The 13,359-nt window shown below is 37.9% G+C and overlaps 1 protein-coding gene across 2 annotated transcripts; it reads left to right on the top strand.

Annotated features, from left to right (window-relative positions):
• The first annotated feature begins 5,456 nt into the window (after positions 1-5,456).
• Positions 5,457-13,158, top strand: LOC110665555 (mitogen-activated protein kinase kinase kinase 1). 2 transcript variants are annotated; one of them, XM_021825742.2, is made up of 9 exons: positions 5,457-6,679; positions 7,462-7,546; positions 7,678-7,740; positions 8,258-8,415; positions 9,671-9,743; positions 9,847-9,906; positions 10,140-10,250; positions 10,501-10,741; positions 12,616-13,158. In XM_021825742.2, the coding sequence occupies exons 1-8, from the start codon at positions 5,718-5,720 to the stop codon at positions 10,711-10,713; spliced, it is 1,725 nt and encodes a 574-aa protein (XP_021681434.2). In that variant the 5' UTR covers positions 5,457-5,717; the 3' UTR covers positions 10,714-10,741; positions 12,616-13,158. The 2 variants fall into 2 exon arrangements, with proteins under 2 accessions (XP_021681434.2, XP_021681433.2); XM_021825741.2 differs by having other exon boundaries at positions 5,458-6,679; positions 10,501-10,746.
• The last annotated feature ends 201 nt before the right edge of the window (positions 13,159-13,359 follow it).

Below are 13,359 nucleotides of genomic sequence, written 5' to 3'. Positions count from 1 at the left end.
CCTCGCAACTTTCTCCAAACCGAGAAGTGAATCAGCCTCTCGCCGATATTATGGAAGCAGGAACTCCATGCAATCGACTATTTCTCGAATGTAGAGCGGGCATCTTGTGAGTATGTAGTCTTTACAGCAAAAAGTGAGTGATTTGGTCGACGGTCTACAATTACCCATATCGAGTCATATCCTCGCGTGGTACGAGGCAACCTACCACAAAATCCATAGTGATCATTTCCCACTTCCATTCGGGATAGGGAGCTCTTGCGGCTTTCCCGACGGTCTCTCAGTGTTCAAACTTCACCTTCTGACAAGTCAAGCACTTGGACACAAAGTCTGCTATGTCTCTCTTCATGCCATTCCACCAGTAGCTATCTTTCACATCATGGTACATCTTGGTGGAACCTGGGTGGACACTGTACAGTGTATAGTGTGCCTCTCGCATGATTTCATTTCTGAGGTTGTCCACATCGGGCACACATATCCTAGAACCTTGCACTAGGGCGCCATCATTGGCAAATCCAAACTCACCACCTTCACCTTGCTGTACTCTTTCTATGATCTTCATCAATTGTTGGTCTCTGTGCTGGGAAACTCTAACTCTGTCCCTCAAGTCTGGCCTCACTGAAAAGTGAGCCAACAATACCCCCTTATCTAAAAGATCTAGGATTAAACCTTGATCCATCAACTCATGCACCTCCTGAATCAATGGTCTCTTCTCTACTGAAATGTGCGCCAAACTGCCAGAAGATTTTCTGCTCAAAGCATCTGCCACAACATTGGCCTTTCCTGGGTGGTACTGGATGGTGCAATCATAGTCTTTCAGAAGCTCCATCCATCTCCTCTGTCTCAAGTTCAAGTCCCTCTGTTGGAAGATGTACTTCAAACTCTTATGGTCGGTGTATATCTCGCACACTTCACCATACAGGTAGTGTCTCCAGATTTTTAGTGCAAAGACTACAGCCGCCATTTCCAAATCATGGGTGGGGTAGTTCTGCTCATGCCTCTTCAGCTGCCTTGAAGCATAAGCCACTACCTTCCCACTCTGCATCAAAACACACCCTAGGCCAACTCTGGAGGCGTCACAATACACGGTGTATCCTTCACCACTCACAGGTAGTGTCAACACAGGGGCAGTGGTTAAACACTCCTTAAGCTTCTAGAAACTCACCTCACAGTCATCTGTCCAAATGAATGGAACATTCTTTCTGGTCAACTTAGTTAGGGGAGCCGCTATCCTGGAGAAATCTTGTACAAAACGCCTGTAGTAGCCAGCTAAACCCAGAAAACTTCGCACCTCAGTGACTGTTGTAGGCCTAAGCCAATCAGTTACAGCTTCAATTTTCTTGGGATCCACTTGAATGCCGTCACTAGAAACCACGTGTCCCAAGAACGAGATGCTTTCTAGCCAAAATTCACATTTTGAAAATTTGGCATATAGCTGGTGCTCCCTCAACGTCTGCAACACCATCCTCAAGTGCCACACGTGTTCTTCCTCAGTCCGAGAGTACACCAAAATGTCATCTATGAATACGATGACAAAACGGTCCAAAAATGGCTTGAACACCCTGTTCATCAAGTCCATGAAGGCTGCTGGTGCATTAGTGAGTCCAAAAGACATCACCAAGAACTCATAATGACCATATCTTGTCCTGAAAGCCGTTTTGGACACGTCCTCATTCCTTATTCTCAACTGATGGTAGCCTGATCGCAGGTCTATCTTGGAAAATAATCTAGCTCCTTGGAGCTGATCAAACAAATCATCGATCCGAGGAAGTGGATACTTGTTCTTCACAGTGACTTTGTTCAGCTGTCTGTAGTCGATACACAACCTCAATGACCCGTCCTTGTCATTCTCCTTGCCAAGAATAACACTTAGCCTATCCTATATCTTAACTTTGTTCCTTTTATTATGCGCTCTTTAGGTTGTCCTTTCATTTATTTCCTTTGTCTTACCCAAAATAGAACTTGACTATTCTATCCCTGGTTCCATTCTTCTTCCTAACATAACAGCTGTACTTGCTAACTATATCTTTCAGAGTCTCTATCGCGTTATCATATGTCTGTGCTACTCAGATTTGGTCCTTTGACCACTCTAGCTAGTACTCCCACTGGCACTTAGATTATATTGCATTATAATCAATTATCTCAATTTTCATTCTACACTTTCTCTATCTACTGGCCTTCTGTGATTTATCTTCGCTAATTTATTACTCTTGACACTATTATAATTAGATTATACTACTGTTTGAACAATATGAAGTCAGAAAGGAACTCAGGAAATTGCAGTCATACCTTTATCGTATGATTTCTATTCTTATCCTTTAGCTTACATAATACCCTTACTACCTCGAGAACTGATTCTGCAGTAATTTTATTTATTATTATTTTTATTATTATTATTATTATTTTCCATGTTTACTCAATTCCAAAACTTAAGATTTCGGGCACCCAAATTCGTCATCCAATTCAAAGGATTTACATCCATCGTGATCTGATTATATATGATTCCTATAATGGAACTTGTATCCTCTCCAGGATACTCGAGCCAACTACTCTCTACCACACTCTACATCCCATCGCACTATTTTGTGGGTCACCATTATTAGTAATAACTTTGGTCCCTTCGAAAAGATCGGACTAAACCCTAACTTGCTGCAACAAAGGTACTACATTTACCACCTTGCCCAAAACCATGTCAATCTAATGTCTCTCTTATCATATCATAGCTCTGTAAATCATATATTCATAGTTTCGACCTTCTCTAGGTAGTAGGGTTGTACTTTATTCCATACTTATACACACAAGGTATACTATTCTCACTAAGCTCTAAGCAAAATGTTTGTCATCTGCAAAACCATTCAAAATTCCATACCAAGACTAGATGGTCTCACTCTATAGGTGTCACCTTTACTTTGCAACTCTTCAGTAACTCTAGCTCATGCTAGGTAAGTCATGACTCTAGTTACCACCCAACTGTGACCTTCGATATTCTAGCTCTAGATCCCTAACCAGGAGTTCCCAACTCCTTTGCAGATATAGAACTCTGTTCTGGCATTACTGTACCAAAACAGAGACTGCCTGCAACATCCTCATCATAAGCACTACAGGGAAGTACGCAGCTCTACACAATAATCTCATGTCGGTCTCAGCAGCTTACGAGCGGACATCGAGAACATTGTATAGTTACTACGATACGTCCCATGCACTAGGTCTCCTAATTTCTTATCTCTCCCGAATCTTCTATTATCACAAACTTATTGGTCATCTACGATGAGTGGTATCCTCATCCTTATCTAGGGCAACTGTACTTTTAAAACTCACTTTTATGTACTCGTGCCTTACACGAAATGGGCACACCATTTAAACCCATACTGACAAAAATATAACATTTCTTGGAGTACGTATCCTCGTGATAGACCTCACATGTCTACTAACTCTATTTCACATTTCTGTATACTCCACGAAAATCAAGACACTAACTGAGGTAATCTTATATTTCCCGAGGTATAACGTAGAATCTAGAAACAAAGAATTACAGGAAAAGACGAAACAGAATCCTATACTCCGCATGTGACTCCTAGTAGACTCTTCCCAACACTTAGATAATTTTTCCCTATGAATCTGGAGCCTAAGCTCTGATACCACATTTGTAACGACCCAGCCCAGCCCAGTCAGTATTGTCCGCTTTGGCCCGTGGGCCTCACGGATTTGTCCCTTGGGAGGTTTCGCTCCCAAAAGCGCGCTGACCAGTTTAGGCTGACCCCCACATATATGGCCCAGATTCCCTTCTCCCATTTCCGATGTGGGACGGGCGGCACCTGCAGGCGTTACGTATCGCCGTCCCCATGATTTTTATTGGGTCATTTGTATTAAATAATTGTAATATAATTGTCAGGTGAGCCGGGACAGCCTTCTTCCTCCGTCCAGCCGCCACAGTGATTGCCGTCAAGTCTGTGAGTAAAATATTAATTTTAATTGTAATTTCGATATTATTATATGTTCAACATGCCCATGCATCACTTATATGCATATATTTATGTAGTTAAACTCTAGGCACGATTTATGATGCATTGATAAATGTTAAAGTGCCATGATGTTGTTGTGGTAATTTGGAGCAGTGTGCGTGCGTTGGCGTGCGTGTGATGTGGTGTGGACTATGGATAGGACGGGTAGTCACGGCTTGAGTTCTTCGCTGGGACCCGATCCTTCGAGGGGTAGTCACGGCTTGAGTTCTTCAGGGACCCTCGATTTGGTTTATTAAGCGAAAGTCCGGCTTGAGTTCTTCACGCACCAGTTGGATTTAAGAGAGGCGTATAGGGATCGGCTCCATATGTTATGATTGATGCTACAGGGTGCGTGAGTGCTCCAAATTACCTTTTTGATGTTATGATGTGAAAATGTTGTTGATGTTGCATTTCACTCTACAGGGTGCATTAGTTTTAGATAGTTATAGGGATTATGGTTAAAATTGATATTTTACTCTCTGAGTCGAATGCTCACTCCTGTTCAAAAATTTTTACAGGCCACAGGAGGATATTTTTTGAGGTTAACCTGCTTTCTCCCTCGCAGGTCAATTATTACTGTTTGTATAAACTTGTTAAATCTTAGAATTTCCGCATGTGTTAGAAATGTTTATTTGATTTGGGTCTGTAAACTAAATTATTATTTTGGGACCTGTAAACTTATGCTATGCATGTTTGATGGATTGGATGAGGGAGCTGAGCTCCCATTTATTATTATGTTGATGAGTATGTGGAGGGTGAGCTGAGCTCCCCAATTGACTATATATTGCGTTTACGGGTCGGGTGAGTCGAAAACTCCCCGTTGGTAAGTCCATTTTATGGCCGGACTCTGTCCGTTTGTTTTCTTGATATTGGGCCCAAATGGGCCTTAGAGTTGGGTAAATGAATAGTTAAGGCTTACTACGGGTCTCGGGGGCTTTAGGCTGGCCCAGGTCCTAGTGCCGGTCCGGCCCATAGGTTGGGTCGTGACAAGATTAATATTTAATTTAGCTTATAAATTAAAAAAATATTTAAAATAAATTATAAATTATAAGTAATATACCTCTTACTAATAAATTATCTAATAATTTTAAAATTATTATAAAAGACTATATTATCCCATTAACTTTTAAAAATATCAACATTATCTTTATTTTAACAATTATAACACTTAATTATATATTTTTTTAGTCATTTTAATAAATTAAATTATTTTTAAGTACATTTTAAGTAAAAACTTAAACCATTTAAACTTAAATTTTAAATAATTTTATTAAATAAGTAATTATTTATTTTTAAATTAATTTATACATTAAAAAAAATTTTATACAGTGTCCTTTCAGCTTTAACCACAGAGATTAAAGTTTAAACCAGCGTGTACGAAAGGCGTACATTTTGGAATACGCTACCATCCTACCATACGACAAATACCCAAACATAAAACATCCTCCCAAAATCCACTCACCGCTTTTGTCAGCCACGTGTCACCGCGTTTTCCTCTCTGCTTCGACGGCGTTTACCAGTCTCTCTCTCCCCTTCTTGTTTGCCAGCAGGCTCAAAAGTTTCTCACTCGATCTCTTTTCAACCATTACGACTCTCTGTGGTCAGCTCCAAAAATATCACCCAAATTCACAGCGCCTGAGCCGTCACTGTTTTTATAAAGGTTGTTGTTTGGTTCTCGGGAATTTAATCTTTTGGAGATTTAGATGGATTTAGGTCTCTATGCATCACATACCTCGATTTTTCACTCATAGCAAGAGAGGCGGCCCTATGGACCCTAAGAATCGTAGAGGGCCGAGGCTGGATCGCCGAAATGCGGCGAAGCATATTGAGTACGAGGCGACGTCGTACTGCTCATCTCTGGACGACTCTTCATCGTCGTCTCTGGTTACTAGATCTCTTGATTTGCCAGATCGGACTAGTTTTAGGATTGAGGGAACGGATGGTGAGTTTGACCGCATTTGTCGGAGCCTGGGGTTGTCGGGTCCTGAAGATTTCGCAATTCCGGCGGCGGCTTGGGAAGCGATGAAAGTCCGGTCGGCGTCGGATCTTCTACCCCGGTCCAGATTGCACGAGGCAGATAGTCCCAGGATAGGGGACGAGAAACAACATCATCATCAGATGCAGAAGCAGGAGGAGAGTGAATTGTGTACTAGGGTTTTCGATAGTGTTAGAATTAGCGACGCTGCTGAGTTGACTCGGGATGAGCCGGTTGAGTCGGCTAAGTTAAATGCGTGTTGCGGTCCCTCAGGGGGAATCAAAGGGGTTAGGCCGCCGTTGTTGAAGCCGCCGCCTTCAATGACATTACCAGTGATCGATAACGCTTGTTCGACTTGGGATATATTAAGGGATTTTGCGCCTGAAAACGATAGAGGGTCCTTGGTACTGGCTAATGGACACTTCAACTCTGATGATGTGGAAGAAGGACTAGGTGAACAAGGACTTAATGCAGTTGCTATTAAGAGGGAAGAGGATGATAATTTGTTGAGGCCAGGGGTAATTGCTGTTTTATCGGGGTCATATTCGTTTACCACATCCAATGATGATGATTCATCGAGTACAACCACGGAGCCCATGTCCAACATTTCGCCGAATGAGAGATTTAGAAGGATTATTAATTACTGGGAAAAAGGAGAGCTTCTTGGACGTGGGTCGTTCGGATCGGTGTATGAAGGAATCTCTGAGTACGTGTTCAACCTCTGTGCCTCATTTTACTCCTTGACATAGCTCTTTAATTATCAATTTGCAATCATAGTATTTCCATTTTTCATATTGCTGTAGCTTCTTACAATCTGTTTTAAGTTTCTTGCCCATTGGCGGGTCAAGGCTGTTAGGCAGGTAAATTTGTGAAGAAACCGTGACAATTGGTAGTAACAAAAAATGGAGGACTAAACTATTCTTTTTTCTACATAATAGGGTAAATCACAGTTTAGCAGACACCAATTAATGTTACCTAAACAAGTGTACATGGAAATTGAGTTTTAAATGGTATCGCAGATACATTCAGTTAGCCTTTTCTAGTTTTGCATGACTAATTGAGGAAGGAAGGTCGCATGCCCAAAGAGAAAATAAAGGAAAAGAAGTTTTACTTTACCATTTTGGTGCCTTTGGAAGGCTGGGTTGAAGGCTTGAAGCTATGTTGTAGGGGCCTTTAGTGGAACATTAGTGGAAATCATAATTACTTTTCCGTACAGTGTACTAGATAGTGTATGTTTGGGAGGACATAATGTTTAAATGTTTATATTATCACAATTAACACTAGCAAATATGACTAGATAATTTGATACCATATGAATAAAATCACAGTTCATTACTAATTGAAATGGAGTTTAAAAGCTTTGTGCGACAATGCTTGTTAAGCGGTTTGAAATTATTGGTTGATGTTTTGCTTTCTAATTATATAGATGGTGAAATACACTCCCTCCCTCCCTCCTGATCATGCTTTGTTTATTATATATTCCTGCAGCGATGGATTCTTTTTTGCTGTAAAAGAGGTTTCCTTGCTTGATCAGGGAAGTCAAGGCAAGCAAAGTATTTACCAACTTGAGCAGGTGAAATAGTCATACTGAAGTAAATTCAAATCTGCTAGGTTATGAATGGGATTTCTTTTGAAACCTGAAGTAAATTAGTCTTTACATGAGCGTTCTTTTTCCTCATCACAGTTGATTCCTTGGTTTTTCAGGAGATTGCTCTTTTAAGTCAGTTTGAACATGAAAACATAGTTCAGTATTACGGCACTGATAAGGTAACATCTTAACTGATAGAAGTGAAGACACTACCTCCTTTTATTATTATTATTATTATTATTATTATTATTATTATTATTATTTTTGAAAATTTATAGTTTATATCTATATGTATACATTTAAAAAATTTACCAGCATTTGGATAAAAATTCACTGTGTAAATAATTTCTCCCTGTTTCCAACATATGGAAGTTATTATTTTGTTTTGTAAATGCATTTATAGCAGGATATTTTATGTTGATGTTGATGAGAATTGATCCTGTAGCTTGTCACACAGCTACATGTAACTAACTCCAGATAGTTTGAAACTGAGCTGGATGAGAATAATAAATTGACAAGATATTCTATTGATGTAGTGACTTTGGAACTTGCCAAATGTGATCAATTTAGCTACTTATAGCATCCTATGTATTATGTTTCTGTATTTCATATTGATTATTGGGAGTAACTGTATTGGCAATTCTTTTTGCATATGTATTTGGTCACTAATTGTCTTTACTATGTTGTTTTTTGCAGGATGAATCAAAACTATATATCTTTCTTGAGCTTGTAACTAAAGGCTCCCTCTTGAATCTCTATCAAAGATACAATCTTCGAGACTCACAAGTTTCTGCATACACAAGACAGATTTTGCATGGTTTGAAATATCTTCATGATCGAAATGTTGTTCATAGGTGAGTTAAAGTGATTGTATACTTTTTATCATGTGTTTTACCCATGGTTTTAATGGTTTTGATTCTCGCACCAGATTTTTTACTTTTATGGTGCTTCAAATATGTGTTACTTATGTTTACCTCTTTTATCTTTGATACTAATCATCTCAACTCAATCAGGCATTAATCCCAACTTAAAGCCTGTTTGGCATTGAGGTTGAAAGTTGAAACCCTCTTTTTGGAATTGTATCCTTTCCTTTTAGATGCTGGATGCTGCTGAAAAGAGCAGTATGAAAGAGCTGTTTAGCTGTTTTGAGATTTTATGATTGAAACATGTCAAATTTAATATAAAATTAATTTTGAATATCCTCAAACTAACATATTTAAGGTAATGCATTTCACAACAGTAGTTCAAGCAATAATGTCAAACAAACCCTTAGTTGTGGTCAGCCATATGGATTAGTCATTTTATTCCATTTTATTCAGGGCTACATCTTTAGAGATGGCTAGTTGCCTTGAGTTTTTGATTTTTTATTTCACCTCATGTCCTCCTTGGTCTACACCTCATATTCTTCTTCCTTTTTGTTACTTCAATATGCTTGACCTTCTGTACTTGTTTGCTGATATCAATCATTTGTCATGTAATTGTCATGCTTTAAGAATTATTAGATTTCTTTGATCAAAGGTAGTTTTTTCCCTTTTGACATTGTTATTTGGCTGGCATATGACCTTGTCTTTTCATGTTATTTCCTTTTTTAAGGATAATAGGATTTCTATACCACGATGCTGTACAATGCCTGTCAGCCCTTTTCTATCACCTTCTGGAACTTTGTCTTCATCGTACTGAATTAACTTTTGAGAGCTCTAAGGATGCCTTTGTTACTGTTCTGGGTTGCGTTCTTGCGTGACATTTGGTCTTTTAAATTTTCCCTTATTTATTTTTCATTTTTTTCCAGACAATGAACAGAGCAAGGATGAAGTATGATAGAGAGGGGTGTGAATTCTTCGTATCTTTTTTTCCTTCGATTTTTATTGTTCATGGTTGGCTTGATGCAACACATAACAATTCATTTGCTGGATTCCATTTTTTTGGGCTTCTTTTTTCACGATTTTATTTTATTTTGTTTCTTTTTGTATGTTTATTCAAGTAAATCTTGATATATGTTTTAAGATACAGAAGTTATTTGCAGTTGACTTATGTACACACCATGGACACACATACTAGCATATATAATTCTGAAATTTCAATCTCATTGCATTTTCTTCGGGTTTTTAGGGATATCAAATGTGCAAATATATTGGTAGATGCTAATGGATCAGTGAAGCTTGCAGATTTTGGATTAGCGAAGGTTTTTATTGAATTCTCAGATTTCAATTTCTTCATCATATTTTAAAGGTTCTGAAATATTGGTGAATTTCTTCTCTAAATTATGTATTATTTTCTTTTTTTAGGCGACAAAATTGAATGATGTTAAATCTTGCAAGGGGACTGCATTTTGGATGGCACCTGAGGTATGTGTTTATGCATTATTTAGTTTTAGATAAGATGAAATATACTTCCCGTGGTAGCATACTTTCTCTCTCTCCTGTTTTGATTCCTTCCCCCCCACCATTCCTGTAATGATATCCAAAATGCCTACCTGCAAGATGTGTCAGTATTGCATAATCTTCTAGACTGTCTGGTTAAGATCATGTTTAATATTTTCCATTAGGTTTTTTTCTGATTACTGAGCTCTTTATTGCAGGTTGTCAATAGGAGAAATCAGGGTTATGGGCTTCCAGCTGATATATGGAGTCTTGGATGCACTGTTTTGGAGATGTTAACCCGTCAGATTCCGTATTCTCATTTGGAATGTGTAAGTGCCATGCTTTTGCATTTCTTTCTTGTCCTAGTTATCGTTATATATTGATGGCAGGATAAAAGATTTGGATAACTTAGAGTTCTACTTCCTTCCTTTTATTAGCTAATCAATGCGTAAATTCTAGTATAAATTGGGCATTAAGTGCAAAAAGCAGCTAATTTCCTTTTTCCACATATGTACCGTGGTGCAACAGGACTGTTGTTTTTGGCTTTTAACTTCTACTCACTATTCTGTGATTCAACAGATGCAGGCATTATTTAGGATTGGCAGGGGTGAGCCACCACGTGTTCCTGATTCTCTTTCACAAGATGCACAAGATTTTATTTTGCAATGCCTACGAGTCAATCCCAATGATCGTCCTACTGCTGCTCAGCTCTTAGATCATTCATTTGTAAGACGGTCACTTTCCACATCATCGTCAGGTTCTGCGTCACCTTACATTGGCCGAAAGTTTTAGAAGCTTTTGCTCAGCAACAACTCTGACAGTTAGGTAAACTTTGTTCTCATATTGCTACCCACTCAATTCCCCACTACAGTTTTTTTTTTTCTCAAAAAAAAAAAAAACTCAAATTCTTACAGCTCCCTCATCAAAAGGGGTTATTCACAAATAAAGGGCCTGAATTTTTATTTAAGTTACAATTACAGCCCGTACTATAGTATTTGTTGCAATTATAGCCAAGCCAGTTAAATATAATCAGTCACATCTAAAATCGTTACTAATATGGCTATTATAGAGTATATGTTAACATAAAGATAACACTATTGATATTAAACTAATAAATTTATTAATTTGTTTAATTTTTCCATTTCTGTGTTAATTTTACAGGTAATCAAATGAATTTAGGTGGTTTGGGCAATGGATAAGTATAGGCTATAATTGCATATCCTTAAAGTTTAGGCTCTTTTTGTGTATGGAAAAGTTCAGGCCTGTTTTGTGATGGAATAAAGTTTAAATTTGCCCCTATACTTTTCAAAGAGGTTCAAATAAGCCCATTTTTAACTTTTTGACTAAATAAACCTAGTACTTTTTATTTATGTTCAAATTACTCCTAACTTAATAAAATGTTATTTTCTTTCTAATTTTTAAATATTATAAATTATTTAGTATTTTTAATTAAAATAAAAATTAAAAACATAAAAAATTTCAAGAACATGAGAACCCTAACTAAATAAACCCAGTAATTCAAATCCAAAATATCCAATTAAAACACAACCATTCAAGAACAAGAATTCTAACCCAACCATTCAAAACCAGCAACTCAAGAACATCAATTCTTTATTTTGATCCTAAACTGCAAAATTGAGGCCTGATGTTTTTGGCATTTTGAAATATGTCCAATTCCAGTTTCTTTCATCTTTGATATCCATCCAACTACAACAAATTTTGTCATTCCTTCATAAGCTTCCTGTTAGCTGGTGACTGCTTCAGCCATTCGAACAGCCAGCAATGGAAGTAGAATCTCCAACCCAACCAAACCCCTAGACCGCACCCTTCAAAAAAGGCACCAAGCAATGCTTGATTGCCTCTCTAACTGCCACCAAACCTTCAACGAATGATCCTTCTCCTCGTCTACTGAATCCTCTGCTTCTTTCCTCTCCAAATTCTGTGATTCCAGACGCTCTATTGAGTCCCAACTTTCTGAGTCATTGAAACTTGCCACCACCAATATTACACACCTGAAATCTCATCTCGTTGATATTTCCTTCTCTATCTTGGCCCTTGAACAACTTGTCGATGAAAACTCCTACTTACTCCCCTTCAATGAGCTTTGGTTCTCATTCTGCTCACCCACCACCAATATTACATGCCTCAAATCTCATCTTCTTGATATTTCCTCCATCTCAGCTCTTGAACAACTTGTCGCTGAAAACTCCTACTTACTCTCCTCCTATGAACTTTGTTTCTCCTTCTGCGCTGAACAGGTAATAATAATAATAATAATAGTAATAATAATAAGCTATTTTGGGCTTATTTGAACATCTCTAAAAGGTATAGGGGCAAATTTGGAATTTACTCAGTTTTGTGATTAACCTTAAAAAGTAACACTATGACATCATTCTTGTCACTTGTTGACCAAAATGGTTCCTTTCCCACGCTTGAAATATAAATTTGTTACATTCCTGTGTTGAAAATGTAATAGATCATGTAAGTGCTATTTATCAGGATATGTGTTACCACAGTTCTTTATTGATTTCTCATAAAAAAGAATTCTAAGCATCATTTTCTAGTAGCCTATGTTTTCATAGTATCCAAATTTTCATACTGCATCATTAGGTTGATGTACTCTGCCTGACATAATTATCTTTTTTATTTTGTCATTTTTGCTCAATGAATTGATGAGTTTGCTCTTGGAAACAGTTCTGTCCATGGCAAAGCGTGCAGGACCTGTTTATGATGTTTGCATAGACGTGGAGCAACTTGTTCTTGAACACAGTTTGGCAGCCATTAATTTTTTGTTGCATAAACTCAAAGTCTGCGAGCTTGGTATAAATTAATGAAGATTCAAATTTGAAATGATGTGCAGGATCTGGCCTTGGATCTTTACCTTCATGACATCAGAGTGGTAACTTGATCCATGCGTCCTGCACTGAGAATTTCTGCATTATAGATCTGACGGTTAATATGTAGGTAGTTGTCTGCTGTGGAAAGATAATCTCCTGATACCGCGTTGTTCAAAATTGCTAGTCTTTGCCTTTGATTATTATTTTTTGAATGTGGGAAGATTTGTGGGAGCAAGGTGTGAGATCAAGTGTTGTAAGAAGTAGGGAACAGACGCCATTGTGTATATATCCCATTATTGTAGTAAATGTCAGTAAGGTTTTAGTTATGTACTACTAACAGCTTTTGTAAAATGTATTCTACATGAATATATTGATTCTAAATTATTTCTTTGCCGTGGAATATTTGGTCATAAGCTTCCCCTTTCCATCTGCGTTTCCCACCAAGAAAAGGAAGAATTGGTTAACTCTATAGTAGTAATTGGTCTTGGAATGATGCAAGTGGCAGTGGCCTTGAGGAGTGTTTTATATATGTATAAGAATGCTTGTACATTTGACCTCTAGCGAGGCAAAGCAAAAGATACAAAGTTAGATTGCTTCAACG

This window comes from Hevea brasiliensis, chromosome 16 (genome assembly GCF_030052815.1).
Source record: "Hevea brasiliensis isolate MT/VB/25A 57/8 chromosome 16, ASM3005281v1, whole genome shotgun sequence".
NCBI lineage: Eukaryota > Viridiplantae > Streptophyta > Magnoliopsida > Malpighiales > Euphorbiaceae > Hevea > Hevea brasiliensis.
The sequence above is the reverse complement of the archived record's forward strand: the minus strand, read 5'-3'. Positions and strand labels throughout refer to the sequence as shown.